The sequence below is a fragment of the Camellia sinensis genome, chromosome 10 (genome assembly GCF_055761805.1).
Source record: "Camellia sinensis isolate YWXY chromosome 10, ASM5576180v1, whole genome shotgun sequence".
NCBI classification, from domain to species: domain Eukaryota; kingdom Viridiplantae; phylum Streptophyta; class Magnoliopsida; order Ericales; family Theaceae; genus Camellia; species Camellia sinensis.
The window spans coordinates 93,446,398-93,469,105 of record NC_138970.1 but is presented as its reverse complement, the minus strand read 5'-3'; the positions used below and the strand labels follow the sequence as shown (position 1 = coordinate 93,469,105).

The 22,708-nt window shown below is 36.5% G+C and overlaps 1 protein-coding gene across 3 annotated transcripts in view; it reads left to right on the top strand.

Annotated features, from left to right (window-relative positions):
• Positions 1 to 18,642: 18,642 nt before the first annotated feature.
• LOC114266110 (uncharacterized) overlaps positions 18,643 to 22,708 on the top strand; it is a 45,834-nt gene continuing 41,768 nt past the window's right edge. Inside the window, exons 1-2 of one of the 3 annotated variants that reach the window (XM_082891836.1) lie at positions 18,666 to 18,938; positions 22,344 to 22,438. In XM_082891836.1, the coding sequence (XP_082747962.1) occupies positions 18,909 to 18,938; positions 22,344 to 22,438 (125 nt within the window). In that variant the 5' untranslated portion in view covers positions 18,666 to 18,908. Of the gene's footprint in view, positions 18,939 to 22,343; positions 22,439 to 22,708 lie in introns of all 3 variants that reach the window. The other 2 variants (XM_082891839.1, XM_082891837.1) reach the window with 2 other exon arrangements.

The following is a 22,708-nucleotide window of genomic DNA, read 5'->3' as shown; positions in this document are numbered from 1 at the left end:
TACAGAATGGTGGTCGGTTGGCCACTATTTTCTGGGGATTACCCTGCTGCAACAGAGCTAAAACAAAGCAAAAACAGAGTGTTTTCAGGATATGTTTATCATCTATGCCCTTCCCTATCATGAAGATGATCAAAGAAAGGGTAGGTTCGGTTTACAAATCATCAATTGTCACAAGTTTGTTGCATGATGATCGTAGAACCGATAAGACAAAAGCTCACTAAAAGGAAATGAAAAACCAACGACATATCCTCCCTATTATGGAGTTACCTCAAGGAAAGGGGTAGACATTGCTTCATGAATCATTGAACATCACTAAAAAGTATGCAATGGTCCACGACGCAATGGGTTCAATATAACGTCTGATTGAACCCAACTTAATTTTATTACCTTTTTACTCCAATTTTATTAGCTTATTTTTACATTACCTTTCCATTTCTTATCTTTTTTTTTTCTTTTTTGTCCAAGAGTGATAATTACGTCCACTAAGTCCAAAAGTGATAAAGAGAATTATCAAACAAGAGATTGTGCTTAGCATAAGAGAGATGTAATGCCTTGGTAATGAACCTTCGAAGAGATTAAACTATTAAGCATAGGAGGTCTCTTTCTTATACCTTGAACATCAATCTTTTGTTTGATTCAACTCTTTATCAAAATAAACAAAGAATGGATGGAGGTTGCAGAGATGATTATAATGATAAAAACATGTATGAAAGCTATAAAAACATACAAGAAAAGACTATAAACTCAAATGGATTGAAAGTTATATCCATGAGGACTTACAACAACACATTTATGGTATTTAAAGCATAATTTAACACACAAAACAACACTTAAACAACACAAAAACAGTGCTGAAAATTGAGTTTTTGAGGTGGAAAAAGTGAGCAAGAATGGGCTAAAGCCAAGGGGTTTCAAATAATCAACAAGCCTAAGGAAGGGTGGCTAACCCCTCCTCTTTTTTGTGACTTAAAATCACATTTTTGAACTTAAAAAAACTCTGAAAAATAGTATGACCAAACAAAGAAAAGATATAGAAAAGATGGTATAAAAGCTCAAAGTTTACCTCTTTCAAAGAGAGAATGCTCTTTAGTTCACAAACCACGAGTTGAACACTCTTAAGAGCTGAAATGTGCGTTCAAGAATCTCAGCAAAAGGCCTCAAGTTTAGGCTTAGGAAGTGTATGTATAGTGTATGTATATTGCAAGAGAGAGAGAGAGAGAGGTAGTGTGTTGAGAAAGCTATAGGCACTTGGAGAATTTTTCTAACCCCAACCCATGAGGGGAGGTCATGTATTTATAGAAAAATAGGTCCTCATATCGAAAATCTCTTTAATGAGACAGCTGGTGCAAGACATACATATAGGGATAGCTGGCAGTCAAAAATATCTATTTGTCGGCAAACATGGCCAGCCGACCATGAAAAGGGACGGCCGGCCAAACAAGAATGGTTTGCCGGCCACTTGTTGGCTAGTGGGTCACTGAGTGGCTAGGCTAGAAAAAATTAGGTTTTGATCCAAAAAGGGTGCAAGGTTTAGGTTTTGAAGCTCAAAAATCAAAGCCTTTTGCTGAAGAAATCGAACAATTGTACAACATAACATTTTATTATCGAGTGTTCAGCGTAAGGTGCCCAAGTCTTAAGGACGGTCAAAATGGGGTGTCTACACTCGGTTGATTACATTCATAACAAACATGCGATCCCTGAATATGTGACTGGTTCAAAGTTTGAACTGGTAAGGATTCCAATAATTGCTCCCTTTGTAAGCACTCAATCACCCCAAGTCCCGGTTGTCTAAATGACCCCGTTAGTACAATTATTAGTTGAGGCAACAACCTTCCTCTCTCCTTTGGTTCTTACTAGGTCTACCACGACCCTCAGCCATAGGAGTTACCGAAGTGGCCCCCTTCACACTCTATCTCATGACTAGGACTACGGCATCTACATAAGTCGTCGCTTCTACAAGTGTACTATAATTCCTGTGCTAAGGCCCAGTAATCCTTCCTTGAATATCATCATATAACTTACTCTCAAACTTCGCACATCGGAGCTCCTCGATTTCCACCAACTCCGGAGCGAACCTAGACAGATTGGTAAACCATGCCTCAAATTGTGCCAAAGGTGTAGTACCTTGGCATAACTCCACAAATTGCTTTATCAACTCTTCTCGTGTGGAAAGAGGAAAGTCATCACATCATCGCCTAGACATCCTAATAAAAACAAACATAACAAATTTAGCACACATCAAATGGTATTCTCAATAATATCTCATACACTTTAGCATTAGACACACAACATATCACTTATATGGCATACGCATAGGCGCCCACTCAACGTTTGCTACCACCGCCCAACATGTCTCTATTAAAGAGAAAACATGTAACCTAGGATACATAACACAAGTACCATTCACCGAAATACTAACACAGTACCATTATGTAAGCAAATACTCAAACAATCGCGTTTAGACTCTAATCAACTCACACATTAGCTACTACATAACACATAACACATAATCGAGCTAAGCCTACAAAGATAGTTATTCGTTCCAGCGCTTCCTTAGAATTCTCGTTAGAAACAAGGTTGATCAAGCGCATTTTCAATAAGACCTCCAAGTTAGTCAACTAGACACTGAATAATATCCATGAGTCTTAACCCCATGCCTACATAAAATGCAACACATAAGCATGTTATCATATAGCACACAATATACAAATGTCCTCACCGCGCATGATAAATCCATTATGGCTAACCACTTCTCGTGAGCCCAAGGTTTTCAAACCCGATTAGATCTGATACCAAGTGTCACGCCCCGGATTTACATGGTCCAGCTCACGTGAATAAACCACCCAACGATAAACAATAGATAATAACTCTCATGCAAATGAATATAATATAGTCACGCAATACATGTGTTTATCCGATTTTATACATTCCTAGATACAACATCTAAGTTGAATAGATGTTCCGCAACTAAAAACATACACAGATGTTATAAATTAAATTGAACGCCTTGAGGCTTACATCATACATAAAGGTGTAACCCTTACAAGAATGGCACACAACCAATAAATAACATAAATGACCCGTGGCCTACAAATAATAAAACCACCCTACACAGTTCTGAAGACAGCTTTACGTCTCAATACATATCCATACATGTACACCTGGAAAACATTTTCAGCCACATAGGGTGAGCATAAAGCCTATTAGAGAATATTTCAAAAACTAAACATGCTCCACCAGCATAACTGATCATGATGCAATACATATATACAATATGCCCAAATGCATTTTCAAATCCATTTGATTTCTCAACAAAATCCTTTCTTTCTAATTACCAAAACCTTAAGTTTAATCAAAATGTTTTCCGAGTTCAAATCATCCATTTGATATAAAATCTCTCTCCAAAAATCGATCTAGGTATCTCAATACCAACTAGCAAATACATTACTAAATGAAATGCGAATACATCGCTAAACAACAACAAATACATTGCTAAAACCTTTTTCCAAAACCGTAACAAATAAAATGGATAAATCTTCAGGACTAGTCGAGTAACTGATGTTCAGCTTTAACTTACTGACATTGAAGACATTTGGACACATACTCTGCAATTTCTTTCTTCATTTTAGGCCACCAATAACTTTGTTTCAAATCCCGATACATTTTGTTATTGCTCGGATGCATAGCAAACACTGATTTATGGGCTTCATCTAAAACTCTTTTCTTTAGTCTCGGAATATCTGGGATACACATTCGGTTCCGGAATCTCAACACTTCGCCTTCAAGGCTGAATTTTGCTTTCGGATTTCAGACTTTTCAAAGTCTTGCAAGATTTCTTTTTGTTCAATAAGCAAACAAGCCATACTCCCCGTTGATTTTCTGCTCAAGGCATCAGCAATTGTATTAGCTTTCCCGAGGTGATGCTGAATCTCAAGATCATAGTCTTTTATCAGTTCAAGCCATCTCCTCTATTGCATGTTCAACTCCTTCTGCGTAAAGAAGTATTTCAGACTTTTGTGGTCCATGTAGACTTCACACTTTGCCCCATACAAATAATGCCGCCAGATTTTTAGAGCAAACACAACCGCAGCCAATTCTAAGTCATGTGTTGGGTAGTTCTTCTCGTGTGGTCTCAACTGTTGGGAGGCGTAAGCAATAACCTTTCCGTTCTGCATTAATACACAACCCAAACCTTTATATGACGCATCACTGAAAATTATAAAATTTTCCGTACCTGTGGGCAATGTCAATACTGGTGCAGTGGTCAGTCTAGTTTTCAGTTCATGAAAGGCAGGTTCTCTTTCGCTATTCCATTCAAATGATTGCCCATTGTGTGTCAATTGGGTAAGAGGTACAGCTATCCTTGAAAAGTTTTTCACAAACCTCATGTAGTACCCGGCTAAGCCCATGAAACTGTGAACCTCTGTTACATTTGTCGGTGTAGGCCAATTCACAATTGCCTCTATTTTTTGTGGGTCCACGGAAATCCCCTCTTTGTTGATAACATGCCCTAAGAAAACAACTTCATCCAACCATAATTCACATTTCTTTAGTTTAGCAAATAATTTCTTTTCCCTAAGTATTTGCAGGACAGTTCTCAAATGATGTTCATGTTTAAATCTATTCTTGGAGTATATCAAAATGTCATCAATAAAAACCATAACAAATTTGTCAAGGTAGGTTTTAAAAATTCAGTTAATTAAGTCCATAAACGCTGCCGGAGCATTAGTCACTCCAAATGGCATAACAAGAAATTCAAAATGACCATACCTCGTTCTGAATGCGGTTTTCTCAACATCTTCTGCCTTTACTTTCAGCTGATGATACCCGGATCTCAAATCAATTTTAGAAAATACTTGCGAGCCCTGTAACTGGTCAAACAGGTCATCAATACGGGGTAAGGGATATTTATTCTTTATTGTTACCTTGTTCAATTCTCGATCATCGATACACAAGCGTAAGGTTCCATCTTTCTTTTTCACAACTAACACCGGTGCACCCCATGGTGAAGTACTAGGCCGGATAAACCCTTTGTCAAGCAGGTCTTGCAACTGTTCTTTCAGTTCTTTCATTTCAGCAGTAGCCATTCTATAGGGAGTTTTAGAAATAGGCTGGGTGTCTGGCATAATCTCAATTGTAAACTCTATCTCCCTGTCTACCAATTCCCCTAGTAATTCATTTGGAAACACATCTGGAAATTCTCTAACAATAAGGATATTATTCAATTCAACATTTACAGATTGTTCAGACAACACATAACACAAATAACCCTGGCACCCTTTCCTGATTAGTTTACATGCCTTCATTGCAGATATTAAATAAGGTGGAGGCACTACCCCGTTACCCACAAACACAATTTCTTCCTGTTCTGCTGGTCGAAACACAACCCGTTTTGTCACACAATCAATGGTGGCACAGTATTTAGTTAACCAATCCATGCCCAGAATTATATCAAAGTGCCTAAAGTTCAAGGGCAACAAATCCACATTTTCCCAACACTCATGTCACAAAAACAATATACAGATTCACACAACATACATTCCCCGAATGGAGCGGATACACATAGCAGATATGGCAATAATTCTAGAGGTCTACTTAGTCTAGATGCAAATGCACATGTCACAAAAGAGTGTATTGATCCGGAGTCAATTAAACAAAAGCATCCTGATTACATATAGAAATAGTACCTAAGACAATTGCGTTGGCATTCCGTGTATCGCCCGGAACAAGCGCAAAAACTCTCCCTTGTCTCACGGTATCTCCGGTGGTAGTAGATCTCATAGTATTTCTCAGCTTCAGGATTGATGCAGTCGAGCTAGCAGCTAGCTTTCCACTGTTTTGATTACAATCTCTGGCCATATGCCCTTGTTTACCACATTTAAAACAGGCTCCCGACACACGGTAACAAACCCCACGATGCCTTTTACTACAGATATTGCACATAGGGAATGTATCTCGAGAAGAATTCGAAGTACTTGAGGAGCCCGTGTTTTGCTTTTTCAAAAATTTCTTCTTTGAAAAGAAGCCTTGCCTTTTGTTGGCTTTCCAGTCAGTTGTTGACTTGGTCTGTCTGGCTATGTTAGCTTCTGATATTATGGCCCGGTCTAGCACCCCAATATAGGTTTTCAGCTTCAAGACATTCACCCTTTCTAAAATGTCGCTTTGAAGCCCACCTTCAAAATGCCTTGCCTTCTTATAATCAGTATCAATCACATGTGGTGCAAACCTAGCCAATTCGGTGAATTTGGCTTCATACTCAGCCACCGTCATACTGTCTTGCTTTAGTTCCATGAACTTTGATACTTTTATGTCCCGGACACATTGCGGGAAGTACTTATCGTAGAAAATTTCCAGAAATTTGGTCCAGTCAACATCTTTGTGATTCTCACGCATTAACATCCACTATCTTCTTGCCTCATCTTCTAGCATAAAGGTGGCTAGAAGTACTTTTTGTGTCTCCGAACAAGGGAACACTTCAAATAGCTTTTCGATGCCGAGGACCCATGCTTCGGCTTTCAACGGATCTAATCCCTCGTGGAACAGTGGTGGTTTCATTTTCTTAAACTCTTTGGTGAGAGCTATTATTCAATCATTATTCTGTAGGTTTGGCATAGGTGGTGCCGGAAGTGGAGGTGGAGGATGTGGTTGCTACCACTGTTGTTGCCACTCTTATTGTTGCCTCAATGTTTCTGCCATTTCCTGAATCAATCTTTCCATTCTATCCATTCTGGCAGTGGAAGACTCCTCTATCTCATCACCTCTTGTTCTCACCATCTGATTAAACTTGCATTATACTTTATACAAAAGATTCACAGGTATGCATATACTAACGAGCATACACATTCAAATAATTTGCAATGCAAGCAAATAACAAACTTATAGCACATAATTGTTCATATCAAAACATTTAAGCATATTCTCGATCCTTCCAAATTCATACTTACCACATGAATGCATCCTAGATCTTTTCAAGACGCTTAATGCTTATTTGGACAAGTGTGTGAGTTATTAACTCGTGCTCTGATACCACTCTGTCACGACCCGAACCCGTCCCCATGGGTTAAGGACATAACCGGCAAGTAATCCTGAGATTACCTATGGCCTCAAACCAAACCAGACATAACTCATCAGAGTAAAGGGGCCAAACGGAAGCAAAATTTAAAACTTTGTCCATAGAGCTGTGCTTACATGGCACATCATAACAATCCATACATATGCGTGTTAATAACTCACATCAAAATATGTAATAACACGAGGTTCTGTACATACAGGATCATTCTAGTCTAGGGATGGCAATTTGAAACCGACCGTCGACGGGGACCCGACCCCCCGACCCCGAATGGAACGGTTTTTCCCCCAAAAAAACTCCCCACGGGCCGGGGATAGTATTAAAAAATAAACCCCCGATCATTTTCGGGCCGGGGACGGGGATAGATTTTCCAACCCCGGCCCCGCCCCGGCCCCGGCACGAGTACACCCCGTATATATCCCCGAATATATATAGTATATGTGTTTAGGTTATTTCATTTCATTTCACTCCTCTCTCCCACTCACACTCTCTTCTCTAGGGGCGATGATCTCCCTCTCTCTGCTGCGAATCTGCGATGCTCTCCCTCTCTCTGCTGCGATGCTCGCGGCGATGGCGCCGGCGTCGGCGATGGCGCCGGCGTCGGCGTCGGCCGCTCCTCCTCTCTCCCTCACGGCGTCACTCCTCCCTCTCTTCTCTCGGCCTCTCTCCCTCTCTCTACTGCGATGCTCATGGCGTCACTCCTCCCTCTCCCTTCTCTCGGCCTCTCTCTGAAGATCTGAAGATCTGAAAATCTGAAGAAGAATAACAGATCTGTATATATATCTGATGAAGAACAGATCTGATTGTTGTGTATATATATATATCTATGATTAATTTTTTTTTATGATTGTTATATATATATATATGACAGATTTTTTTTGTGTGAAGAAGATTTAATTTTTTTGTTAATTTTTTTGTATATTAATTTTTATGTTATATATATATATACAAATCTGAAGAAGATTTTTTTTCTGATGAAGAAGAACAGATTTTTTATGATCTTCTTAATGTTGCTTTTTGAGCTCACTGCGATGTTGATGTTGTTGTTTTGGCCGGGGATTTTCGGGGTCGGGGAAACCCGATCCCCGTAGGGGGCGGGGGTGGGGGTGGTGGTGGGTTCCCCGTCAGGGATGGGGACGGGGACGGGGGGGAGTTCTGCCATCGGGGATCAGGGACGAGGAGGGTGATCCCCGGCCCCGCCCCGCCCCATTGCCATTCCTATTCTAGTCTAAGTTAGCCAATCAAAACTATATACAACTGTAATTCGAGGTTCACGCCAACATGACAAAATATAATAAATTAGCAAAAGGGCGAGAACAAGTCTCGTGCGTGAGACGTATGGCTGACTCTTCAAAACCTTGGCTATTTCTCAAAACTTCACTGAGGCTGGGTTTGGACCTCCCTTGGCTCACCTACGGACACATGAATGAGCATGAGCGAAAGCCCAGTTAATAATATCGAATAAAGAAGATATACTAGAACAAGATACGACAAACGGCCTTGGGCCTAATTCATATTCTATCTAATATATATATAGGTATACATAGGGCAGGTGACTGCAGTTTCAAACACATCAGACGGCCTCAGGCCCAATCCATTCATGTCAAACTGGCCTTTAGCCCATTTGTACTTTCATTCATGTTAAATTGGTCTTTGGCCCTATTCATACTTCCATTCATGTCAAACTGGTCTTTGGCCCATTCATACTTTCATTCATATCAAACTGGCCTTCGGCCCATTCATACTTTCATTGATGTCAAACTGGCCTTCGGCCCATTCATACTTTCATTTATGTCAACTGGCCTTTGGCCTATTCATGCTTTCATTCATGTCATAGCAAACATTTGTCCACAATTCAATTTAACAGACTTATGGGAAGATGAGCAATTGGACAAATAGCATATTTCAGATATCTTTATTAAGATATTACTCACAGTGATCGGCTGGATGATTTGTCCTGGAGCTCGACCCTACACATTACATAACACAATGGGTCACAAACAATTCAATCCGTTCTAAATTCATACATCCCTCTTAGGTTTCTTTCTTATTCTTTTAATTCATTCATAATGCTCAATTCATGCCCAAGAGTACTTAGAAGTGAAGGAGAACAGAAAACGAAGCACATAACGCATTTTCAAAATTTCAGAAACAAGGGTCCCCCTCTTGAACGTGGACTTCCCTGCTCGAGCGAACCCATTAGGTCTGCAAAAGTACTGGTTACATCATTTTTACGCTCGAGCGTGAAGTCGGGCGCTCGAGCTGAAAGCCTCACTACATGGCTCCCCTCTCGAGCGTGAACTTCCCCGCTCGAGCAGACATCATGTTTGCAAAATATTCTGGGAGCTCGTGTTTTATGCTCGAGCGGCGGTTCCCCCGCTCGAACGGACTTCAAGAATTCTGGGTTTTCCAGAACTTGTTCTTGAGCTCAAATTCGATATTCAAAGGCTTTAAAGCCCAAATTAAGGCACCAAAAACATGCAAATACATCATATGGCATATGGATGTAAACAACATGAGGCCAATTATTCAAAATCATGGTCCAATCTTCAAAATTAATCAACATTTCTTTAGTATAATCAAGGTTCATGCATTCAATCCTCACATGAGCTTCATATCTTCCATATTCAAGCATGCATGCCAATTTTGGCTTCATTTCTATTTCAAATGATGCAAATGGTGTCCATTCTCATGAAATTCAACAAAACCATGCTTGCATGTATGATCCAAATTCCCAATCTTGCATATTTGGCATGCTACATGCTAGATTATGCAAATTTATGGCAATTCATAGCAATTCTATGCATGCATGAACATAGCAACTTCAATTTCAACTTAATCAACTCAACTCATGATCTAACTCACCATTTAATCTTCAATTCACAAAATCACAATTCAAACTCATGAATTAAGGGTTGATTACTCACCTAGGAGCTTTAATCCTCCAAACTTATACTTAATTCTTGAGTTGGTCTTCAAATTCTCAAGCTTCTTGATCAAACCTTCAATCTCCTACACTCTCTCTCTCTAATTCGGTTCTCTCACTTTCTAGAGAGCCAAAATCAGCCAAAATGAAATAAAAGAGAGGAATTGAGTGTATAAAGGTCCTTTTATAGTCCCACTAAATCAAATTTGATTATAGCTAACTAATGGCACTTAATTAATCGTTCTGAATCTAATTATTTTGATCCGAATCAATTTTCAATTAAATTTTACCGTAAGCTCTAAAAATTACACTAATCACAATGGCGTAATCAATTTCAGTTTCTACGGCCAATAGGGCCTTAATTTAAATTCTAAAGCAGATAATCAAACAGATATTCCTACGGTGAACAGATAGAAATTCAAAACCACATATTTTCACATAAATGGCACACAAAATCATATCAACACATAATCACATTCATAATAAGGACCAATTAGCATAACATGGAACAGGGTTATCACATAACTAATTATTACAAAACTTGAATAATTAACTACCCTAAGCTAATTATTTAAGTACAACAATTAAATAATTTAACTAGGCTAAGCTAATTAAATATTTACAACATAAACTAATTTAATTAAACAATCTAAACTAATTAAATAAGCATAAAACAAACTAATTAGCTACAACTAATTAATTACAACATGGATACTAACTACAACACTTTACTAATTAGTTATAACTAATTAAGTACAACAAATAAATGACTAATTGCTAATTAAACTAATTAACTAGTCCCGGGAAGCGAGGGAGGCCCATGCGTGCTCGGTTTCCACCCGAAGAATGTCCACTGTTTGCTCTCGAAAGCCTTTGTTGCACAATCCTTGGATTGGTTTTTCCTTTCCTAGATCAACTCTGCTCTGCTTTACAAACATGCTACTCAAAATTCACTAGTGGCCGGTAGGCCCGAAGTGGTGGCCAACCGGCCACCAATAGGAGGTTGCCGTCCAACATTGATGGCCTGCAACTAGAAATAGTGCTCGGCCGACCACTGATGGTGCACCATTCCTTGCTGCAACAGAGAGCAAACAGGGCAAAGAAATGGTATTCTCACAGGTTGTTGTACTTTGTATCCCTCCTTATCATCAAAACATCTCAAAAGAGTGATACACTTGGTCCTCAAACCATCAATTCAAGCAACTTCATTGCATGATGGCTAAGGTACTAAGATGTACAAGTTTAATAAATGCACAAACAAGACCAAAAACCATCACCCTATCATGCATGATCAAGGGCAATGGAGACTTAGGAAACTTGGCACATTTCATCACTTTGAGTATGAAATGCGCCAATTTTCCTTGTGTTCAATTAACATTCGATTGAACACACTAAAACACAACCAAATTCTTATCATTGCACAATTTTAGTTTCAACTTTTAGTTATTCATTTTAATTACCCTTCCATTCTTTAACCAATTAAGTCCATTGGTGAGTTAAGTCCTCTAAAAGAAAAGGAAGTGTCAATTGTTGGTAATGGTAGTTCAATTCCTATTCAACACACATGCCAAGGTATTCTTCTTACTCCTTTTGCTTTCAAGCTTAACAACATTCTTCATATGCCCTCTATTTCTTCCAATCTACTTTCTGTTCATTAACTAGCCTTTGATAATAATTGTACTATCACATTTGATGATAAGTGTTTTGTTATTTAGGACAAGAGTATCGAGACACCTCTTTATAAAGGTGTTCATACTCAACGTCTCTACCAATTACCTTCAGCCCTATGTTCTAATAAACCAACTCAGCCATCTTTTCTGACTTCTCTAACTGCATAACTTGCTGCTCTCATTTCTACTAACACATGGCACCACATGCTAGGTCATCCCTTAATACAGAAGTTTTAATTTTTCCTGAAGAATTTTCATTTACCTACTTCTACTACTAGTAATATGCATCTGTGCACTCATTGTGCTATGGCCAAAAGCCACAGACTACCTTTCAATTTGTCTAATTCTACAATAAATAAATCGTTGTCCCTCATTTGTAGTGATGTTTGGGGACCATTTTCTTCATTTAGTTTTGGCTTTAAATACTATGTTCTCTTTATGGATGACTAAAGTTCATTTGCATTTGTAAGAGTGAAGTTTTCTCTCAGTTTCAAGAATTTGTAGTGTTTGTTGAAAATCAACTGGAAACAAGGCTTAAGATTTTTTGTACTGATGGTAGTAGTGAGTTCACAATAAATTAGTTTGAGTTGTATCTTAAGAAGCATGGCATTTGGCATCAGTTTTCATGTTCTCATACACCTTCTTAAAATGGAGTTTGCTGAAAGAAAGCATAGCCATCTTATCACTACTACCATTGCTCTTCTCCACCAATTAGCTCTTGTTTTCTCTTACTAGTTTGATGCATTAGTTAACTTTGTATTTTTGATAATTAGATTGCCTAGTTCCAAGTTGCAAAATAAAACTCTCTTTGAAATATTGTTTCACCTATCCCCTGATTTTCATTTTCTTAAAAGTTTTCGTTATAGTTGTTTTCCTTGGATTAAGCCCTATAATTCTCATAAGCTTTAACCTAGTTCCTTACCTTGTGTTTTCATTGGCTATCATCCATCTGTTAAAGGCCACAAATGTCTTGATCCTCTGACAAGTAAACTCTATTTGTCGCACTATGTTGTTTTTTATGAAACTTTGTTTCCCTTAGTTCCTCAACCTTCTATTTTGCCCTTGCCTACTCCTACTCTTCCTTAGCTTCATTCATTCTTTTGGTCAAATCCTTCTTTTTTCATTTAAGCCCTCATATGTCAATCTTCTTGTCCTAATCCCATAGCTTCTCCACCTAATTCACTTGTTTCACCTGTTCCAATCGTTTCCACTCCTCTAGGCCTACTGTTGTAGCTTTTACTATAGTCCTTTCTACTATTCTATCTCCTATTTCATCTCTAGTTCCATTACCATATATTTTACTAGTCAATTCTTCTCAAGTTTTGGAATTCCCTTTGAATCTCTAGTTATTGATCTCAATTCTTTTTATTTTCCCTATGCTTTAACTGCAATAATCATCCTATGATCACTAGATTTAAATGCAGTCTCTTATGGCTGCTCATACTCCTTTTCATTCTTCTTCTTCTTCTCTTGATCTTGCTCTGGTGGAATCCAATTCCTTCTATGAGGATATTAAAACTCCAGCTTGGTCTGCAGCCATGAATGAGGAATATCAAGCTTTACAAAAGCAAAAGACTTGGATTTTAGTTCCTCTTCTATCTGATAAGCAAGCCATTGGTTGTAAGTGGGTGTTTCGTCTTAAGAAGAATTCTGATGGTTCAAGTACTCATCATAAGGCTTGTCTTGTTGCTAAGGGTTATTTGCAAAAGGAAGGCATATCATGAAACATTCAACCCAATGGCTAAGCATCCCACCATTAGAGTGTTTCTTAGTCTTGCTCTTCATTAAAATTGGCAAATAAAATAATTGGACATTTCCAATGCCTTTTTTTATGGTGTTTTTGAAGAAGAGATGGTTCGCCCTCAAGGTTTTGAAGACTTTGTTCATCTTTCTCATAGGTGCAAGTTGTAAAAAGCCCTGTATGGTCTTAAATTGGCTCTAAGGGCCTGGTATTCAACCTTCTCCTCATTTATTCTGTCCACTGGTTTTACAAATAACCACCGTGATTTTTCCTTGTTTATTCATCGTATCACACTATTGCTAGTCTATATAGATGAGATTTTTATTTTTGGCAATGATTTAGCTCAAATTGCAACTCTTATTAAGCATATGTGCTCTGTTTTCTCCATGAAAGAGTTATGAAATATTTCTTGTTTCTGTCTCAACATAAGTATGCTTTAGAAATTTTTGCTAAAGCAAGAATTTCCAACTGTGAATCTTACTCTTCTCCCATGGCTACCAATTCTTCACCTCCTTCGGAGATACTTATCCCCTTTTCTCAACCATCTCTCTATCACAGCCTAGTTGTAGCTTTGCAATACCTTACCATAACTAGGACTGATTATTAAATATTTTTTTTAGACAATTGTGAGTTTTGACAGTGTGAAAGTTGTAATCTTAATGCAAAAATCAGATGCGCACATAAAGATATGAGATTTATTCCAAAAGTAAAATTTATGTCCACAGTCATTGATGTTATATTATAATAAAAAAGATTTACAAACGAGATAGAAAGATAGTTGTCCCAACCATATATAAGTAATATTAGGATCGACACTATCCAACATGTATTTAAACAAAGATAAATGAGGAGCACAATCTCATAATATTAGAACTATATATATTATTGGTTAATTAATAATGTTCAATAGTTATCAGGTGCACATTATCTAACATGTATTAACACAATGATAAATGAGTAGCACAAACCATTTGTCATCTTTTGTCTCATATCTATTGTATATTGGTTATATCATCGAAATCTGTTATTAAAAAGTATGGGCCGGGTTTTCCCAAACAGGCTAATGAGCCGACTCGCATCCTAAGCGCAATGAGCCGATATTCAGGCTTTTGAACTTTTTTTTTTCTTTATTTTTTATATTTTTTGTTGGGCTTGCAGGCCAAGCTTCAACACCTTGGCCCAGGTTTAACCCAAATCTTATTAGGAAGGGCAAAAGTTCAATAGGATTGAGGTCAAGTCGTAAGCCTTTAGAATAAATAATGACCTTTTTGCAGCAATGAGGTTTACTTAAATTACAAATTATCCCCTGTGATTTTAGAAATTACATTATGCTCCCTAAGGTTTCTAATTTATAACAAATATGTCCTTTTATTAATAAATCACTAAGTTAATTAACAGCTTTTAATAATACTAAAATTTTATTTCAATTAATAATTCAGATAATTTTATTATTGTATTGGTGAACAGTTAGAAATTTCACTTTTTCAATTAATTCTGTTAAATAAAAAATTATGACAGGGAGGTATTTATAATTTTTCAAACCACAGGGAGCAATTCGTATTTTAAGTAAAATTAAGGGGTGTATTTGTAATTTACCCTAATTTTTTTAAATCTGTAATTATTTTTATAGTAGATTTCCTTTAGGATTAGGATTAACTATTTTGTAGGACTTATTGCTTCAAAAGGGTCTTGAAATGAAGCATCCATGCATATTTTGTTGAGATTTTTATATCATATCCTATCAGTGCACGTGGGGACACCAAAAACACGAGAAAAATATCATTTTGCCCCTCATATGTTTATAAATTTTTTAATTTGATCCGAAGATTTCGATTAATATCAATTTTATACCCAAACTTCTGAAATTTTAATCAAATTGGCCACTGCCGTCACATTTTGTCTACAATTGGACGAAATGTGCTGACGTAGAGGGCGAATTGATTTTTAAGGTATAGTTTGGAAGGCAAATTGATTTTTAATTTGAGGGACAAATTGATTTTTAATTTATAGTTTGGGGGTAAAATAAAATTTCAAATGAATTTTGGTGTCACGTCAGCACATTTCGTCCAATAGTCCCGCTAGGTAACTCGAATAACTTGTGGCTCGAATGGTTCGAAGTGCCAAAACGACGTCATTTTGGCACGTTTTTTTTTTTCTTCTTCTTTCCTTACTTTTCTATCTGTTTTCTCTATGAAATAGAAAGAAGAAGAAGAAAAGAAGAAGAGGAGGAAGAAGAGAGAAGGATAAAAAATGGAGGAAAAGAAAAGAGGGAGGGGGATCAGAGAGAGAGAGAAGAGAGAGAGGGAATAGAGAGAGAGAGAGAGAGAGCCGGAATTCCCACCCATCAGCGCCGCCATCACCTTTGCAAACTGTAATGCCCCAACCTTTCACATATCATCGATATTGTCCGCTTTGGGCCACGCCCGCACGGATTTGTTCTTCCCAGTAGGCCACGCCCGTATGGATTTATTTTTTTCTAGTGGGTCTCCCATCTCAGAACTACTCCAGCTTAAGTATGCTTAATTGGGGGTTCTATTAGGGATTTCACCACCTGGGAAAAGGCCTCGATATTAGATAAGGGTTCAGATTTTTACTTTTATAGCCTATGAACTCCCCCTCTATTCCCGATGTGGGACACCGGGACCTTACACAAACCTTTCACCCACCAGCGCAGCCATCACCGTTGTCCATTGCGACCTTTCTCTGTGTGTATACATAGATCTGTGTATACACACATAGATTTGTATATATATATCTCTCTCTCTCTGTTCCCCCTCTCTTCTTTTTTTTTTCTCTTTTCCTCCCTCTTCTCTTTGTTCCTTCTCTCTTTATTTTCTCGCCTCTTTATTTTAAAGAGAAAATAAAGGGAAAAAAATGCCCAAAACGCAAAACGACGTCATTTTGGCATTCAGGGCACTAAAGCCTCTGAAATTTCGAGCTATGAAACAATTTTGTTTCGTCTAATTATAGATAGAATGTGACGACAGGGGCCAAATTGATCAAAATTTTGAAAAGTTTATGTGAAAATTGATATTAATCGAAATTTGAGGGTCAAATTGAAAAATACATGAAAATTTAGGGAGCAAAATGATATTACCTCTAAAAAACACACAAAAAAATGCATTTTTGCATTTTCTTTTCCTTTTAACAATTTTTAATATTTAGTTAAAATATCATTGGGTGCAGAAAGCCAAATTTCATTAACTCGCACAGTGAAAATTCACTGAGACACAGTGCAATTTCATTGTGTATTTTATTATGTTTGTATTTCACTATGTGACTTTGAATTTACATATTTTTTAACAAAGCAATGAATGAGAGAGAAATAAAGAAAGAAAAAGATAAAGAGAAACCAATACAAATCTGGACCATAGAAGTAGACGAAGAAGCAATAAGATGGCGTTGGTGGTAGAATGTTTGAAATGAAGGTGGTAGAGATTATACGTGAACAAAGTCGTAAGGCAGTAGTCGTTGTATGAGGTCATTGAAGTCAAGTGAAGGTGACGGTGCATAAACAATCTAATGAAGAAATCGGTGATAATAACAATGGTGGTTGTGATTTGCCAAGGTAGTGTCGTTCAAAATCTAAGATGACATGTGGGAGGGAGGGGGGAGAGAGAGAGAGGGGGGGTAAGCGAACTTTTTGTGTACTAGAACTCTAACAAAAACTTATAGAGTGGTTATTCATAATTTTCAGTAATAATATCATCATCTCCATGGATATGTATAGAAAATTTAACTTCATTAATATGTTGTTAACTTTTGGTAAGATTATTTCTACTTTACTCTTTGTTCAAAATAATTTATTATTTTACCCTTTTTGTAGGGAAATATAGATAAATGAAAATGGAAAAATTAATTTCAAATTAGTAGAAATTTTGCAATTAGTTGCACTAGAAACACAACTCACTTAAACTCCACTAATTTCTAAGTATTTATATGATATTTTTTCATTTTTTTTTATATATTTATTTTTATTGGACTTTTGTCCCACAAATAAGGGTGCGCACAAGTTGATTTCGGTTGGTTTTGTGAAAAATTCATAAACAAATTTAATTTTGACATATTGAATCTGGCACCAACTTATTCTTAAAATTGACAAGTTAGTTGAATATTTTGACTATTTTAAGCCAATAGTTTGAGTAAGTTGGACAAGTAGAAATACAAAATAAAAAAAAAAAAAGTGACTTAATATACAACCTTGGTTTTTTCATTTTTGTTTTTGTGTTTTCTTTTAAAAATTATGATTTATTCTAAATATTGACAAAAAAAAAAAACTCACAAATTAATCAAATATACATATTATTCAAAATTATATTTTACAAAGTAATAAGCAAAATAATCAAATTAAGAAAAATTATACAATGAAAATGATAAGTGCCACCCAACTACTGGCATTAGAATTTTAAAAAGTTCAGTATAAAATAATTTTGCATTTGTGTAAGCGGGTTATAGGTAAATTGATAAATTTTAAGTTTTGTTTGGTAAGATGGTTGAAACTAAAAAGATAAAATAAGTTAAAAAGTTAATAAGATAAAATGTCACATTCAGACTATAATTATTTCATTTTTTTTTACAAAACTATAAAAAAAAGTCAAAAGTTTATTTCAAACGAAACTTTTTGGACTATGCTAAAATAGTAAAAAAAACTAACAAATCAGGTTAAAAAAATTCTTCCCAAGCGAAGGCTTAATCAATTTGCCAATGTTAATCCACACCAGTCTCAACAAATTTTGTGTTAAATTATAACTAAAAAGCTACTTTTCTATTTTAGCTAGTATTTTTGGTATAAACACAGGATATTAGACCCTCTATTTTAAAATTAAATTTTGAAAAATATTTATTTTGTATTGTTAAAAAGTAGACAAAGTAGTATAGGAGAAGCTAATTTTGTATTGTTATATATGCGTAGTTTTTTATTTAAAAATAAATAAATTTGTGCCCAATAGCGATTGTCTGGCCGGACATCTAAAGTACATAGGATATATCTATGCAATTTTATATTCCTAAAAAAATAAATATAAATAAATGTGCAACAACCGGTCGTTTGACAGGATGTGACGTCACCCTTAAGAATAAATAATAAAACATTGTATAACCTGTAAATAGTATATCACTATATGTAACGATGTCCTGTAACAAAATTAATCAAAAATTAGTTTAAGATAATTTGTTAAGACTGATACAATAAGAATTTTATAATTTATTAACTATATTTAACCAAAATCTATATGTTTGTTGATACTGATGTGGTGCTCTAAGCCACTCAATGCAATTCAACTCAACTCAAGGCAATTGAACTCGTTTTTCTCAAACAATGCTAGCAGATTTGGATTGAACCAACCCAAATTCAGTGGAACAATGGAACCTCGGATCAACCCGAATCCGATGCGTGGCGTCGGTTTGGGGCTCCGATCCGAACAAGGTTTGGTTTGGTGCCTCTAAAACCCAAACCCCAGCTTCAGTTCCGAGAGATACAGAGAGAACAGAAACACACATCTCATGGCTTTTCTTTTCCAGAAATTTCAAGAGGTACTCTCGCTCGCTCTCTCTCTCTCTCTCTCTCTATATATATATATATATATATGAATGCTTTACAAATTTGTTGTTGATTTTATTTGATTATTGGCATATATATATATGAATGCTTTACACATTTGTTGTTAATTTTATTTGATTATTGGTATATATCTATGATTCTTTCTGGACAATGCTTGCAATTGATTGAAATTGCTTCCAATTCATTTCTCTTTCTCTTTCTCTTTCTGTTTGGTTGAACTACTCATTTTACATTCAAAACTAGTTTAATTGGCATACCCACACATAACTATGAACATCCAAATTAAGGGTTTATTATTATATTTGTTCGTAATGTAAATCGGATATTTACCGAGCCCCCAATTTGTTTGCGACAAGGATTGGACTTTGGGCCCGGCAAATGAACGAATGTACTTACAAATTTACTACTTTCATTTTCCTACAAAAATATTTCTGCGGAGCTTTTTAAGCTAATTTCTCAATTTTTTTTAACCCAAGTACAATAGAAACAGTGACTAGTTATTATGCTGTATTTCATGGTTTTAATCTCTTTGGATTGAGGTCCCTTCCTTTTTATATGTGCCTATGGTGGTGTGCATTGAGTGGAAAAGTAAGGCTAGTATTTTCTTTGCTTCAATTTGTTAAAATTTATATGGGGTAAGTAGATTAAAATGGTTTTGTTTTGAGGAAAACTAGAGGCAACTATAAGTTGGTTGAACTGCTGTTACTTCAAAATTATATAACATTACGATTAACAGTGCCACCAAACCACCTCCAACCATTTTTCATTACTTCCCCGTCCACTGCACCCAACCACCTCCAACTGCTATTCATTATCCATGGCTAACAGTGCAGTTGCCAACACCCATTGTCACAACACTGCCATCATCCACCAACAAATTCCACGACAACAACCCCAACAACGCAACGCCGTTGTTAGTGGAAATTGTGTGAAACCTATGGCTACCCCCAATTCCTATCATTACCAGAGAAATCCCCAAATTGATTTGAGGTAGAAGAGGAATTTGAGGATGTGAGCATGCTGTATCGTGTGAGGGAAAGTGGTGGCCCAATAATTCAACTTTAAACATAGCAAATCTTACATCACTGAAGCGTTACGTCAAAGTTTCAAACAACTTGTAAGTATTTGTGAGTAAGATTTGGGACAAGGGGTTGCCACCATTCTCCCCTAACCCTCAACTGCTAACTCCCACCTTTCCATACCACCCCTCATCCTTCATTCACCCTCCCCTGCCACCCCCAATCCTCTTCCACTCTCCCCACAACCCCTATCCTCTACCATCACTCATCCATCCTCCCTTGTGATCCCCACCCCCATTCCACCCTCAACCAACACTGAATCGATCATCAAACCACTACATTCACCATTGTAGCCATCCTACAAACAATCACAAGTTTTAAGAGATAAAAAATTGATCGACAAACCATTCCAGAGAGACACAACCCCTAGCACAACAACGCAGCAATTCCTCAATCGTAGCAACCGATACACCTCCACCCAACAACATTGCAAACCATCGCTGGCCTCACCCCTCTTTTCGTTCTTTGTTTTCTTCCATCATAACACATCTTATTATTTTTAGGGTTGGGGATTAGGTTTAGGTTTGGGTTTGGGTTTGGGTTATTAAGGTTAAAATTGGTATTTTTGAAATTTTTGATGATGATGTCATCAAAATTCGTTAGTTGATTGTGGGTTAATAGGGGGCATTGTAATGAGATTTGGAACCTTAAAGAGCGGAATGTAATTTTCAAAATGTGAGGGAATCAATTGTATATTTTATAAACCTGGGTGGATATATTTACCGAAAATTTTATAAGTTTATGGTAAAAAATGAAGATTTTTACTTGCTTTTGAAAAATAAAATTGGTTAGGAAGAAAAATAATGAATAGTATGATTGATGTAGATGTGTAAGATTGATGTATACTGTTAAAAATGATGTATTATTGATTGATTTATTGATTGATGTGTTAATTACAGATGGTGAGGTACTCATTATATAGGAGAGGATTGGGGAGTAGGTGAGTGTGTGTGGTAGGTGAGTTGAGTGGAGGTGGTAGGTGATGATATATTTTAACATATACATAAGACCACTAGAAGATTGATGTATACATAAGACCACTAGATGGGTTGGGCAATCTAAAGCGAGGGCCACCTGTAATCTTATGGACAATTGTCACTAGTTAGAATTTGTATAGGAAATGATAAGAACACAAAGGTTTTGTAATTGGTGGGACAAGTACAGAGTGGGGGAAACATGTTAGGTCACTTGAACATTTATGTGAAAAGGGACAAAAAGAGAAATAAACTATGTTCTATTGATGCGGATAACAACCTCACGTACATAGGAAACTATTATGTGAGAAACACACACATACACACACACACACACAAAAATGTAATAAATTTGCAAAATTTATTTATTTATTATTTGCTGGGGAAATGAAATTAGCTTTGGCCAATCAAAATATGATGAATAGTTTTTCTTCATTTTTTGATTTTGTTTTTCAGTCCAACAACAGCTTGTGTATCGCTTGATACTTGATACTGTTACACTGTGACCCTTACAGTTATGTCTCCTAGTACCACAATTTAGAGCCATGTTGTTTAACCTTTGGCTAGGTTTTTAACGTGATATGTTTTGCACCAAAAGATTCTAAAGAGAAGGAGTTTATATATTTTAATCGCACATACACCTTTTTATTAAAGGTTCTTTTGTGGAAGCAAACCACACCATCCACTTGGTTTGTTAACTTGAATCAATTGTCTTCATTACATTCAAGGGGGTTTTACTCATTAGAATTTAGAAGTAGGTGGTTTTTTCGAAGAATCCATATTTGAGATGATACATAAATAGTGGAGCAGCTTGAGCTTCCATACTTTAATTTGTCACTACCTCTTATTCACTTCCCGCCACTGTGAATTAACCTTACTCATTGTTGCACCTTTATCTCCAATGTTATTTATTTATTTATTTATTTTTTAATATAAATTTATGGTTACATGTGGGACAAAGAGTTATATAGAGTATGCTCAATACCACTGCTTTAGATGCCTTCATGCCAAGATTTTGAATACTTGTGTTATATTTAGGCATGTTTTGGGAGTTTTCCTACCAACTAACAGATTTCACCTCCTTATTCCAAATATGTATTTACAATATCAATGACCCCATTGGGTTGGCCACAAAATTACAACATGGCATCTGCATCCAATTTGGGATAATTTATCTTGTTACAGTACTGCAGAATTTGTTAGTTGATAGATTCCCCCATATGTTAAATGTGGCCCCCCCTGCTTTAGTCCTAAACATTGTTGCTGTTCAATCTTTCCATCATCTTCTTAATAAGGTTTTTCTGTTTCTTCATTTTGCTATCAGGCTGTGAGAATTCTTGCAAAAAGTCCCACATTTGCTAGAAATCCAAGGCACATTCAATTTGAGGCTGATATAAATCGCCTCTTTCTTTACACGAGGTTCATATCATTTGGTTATTGAGTTAACCATTGTTCATGTTACTCTTGTCCCGAGCCTGCTTTTGCCTTTCACAACACCTGTGTTTCGTGCTTTAAAGTTATGAATGCATTAATGCTTGATTGACCTGAGTTTTGTGGCCTTGAAAAAGAAGAAATTTTAACAATTGTTAATGTATTGAAAATGGTGTCATGTATTCTGGAAAGGTCATAATAAGAGGCAAATTCATCTTGAATTCCTGAAGTATCTATTATCGACAATAATCTTATGGT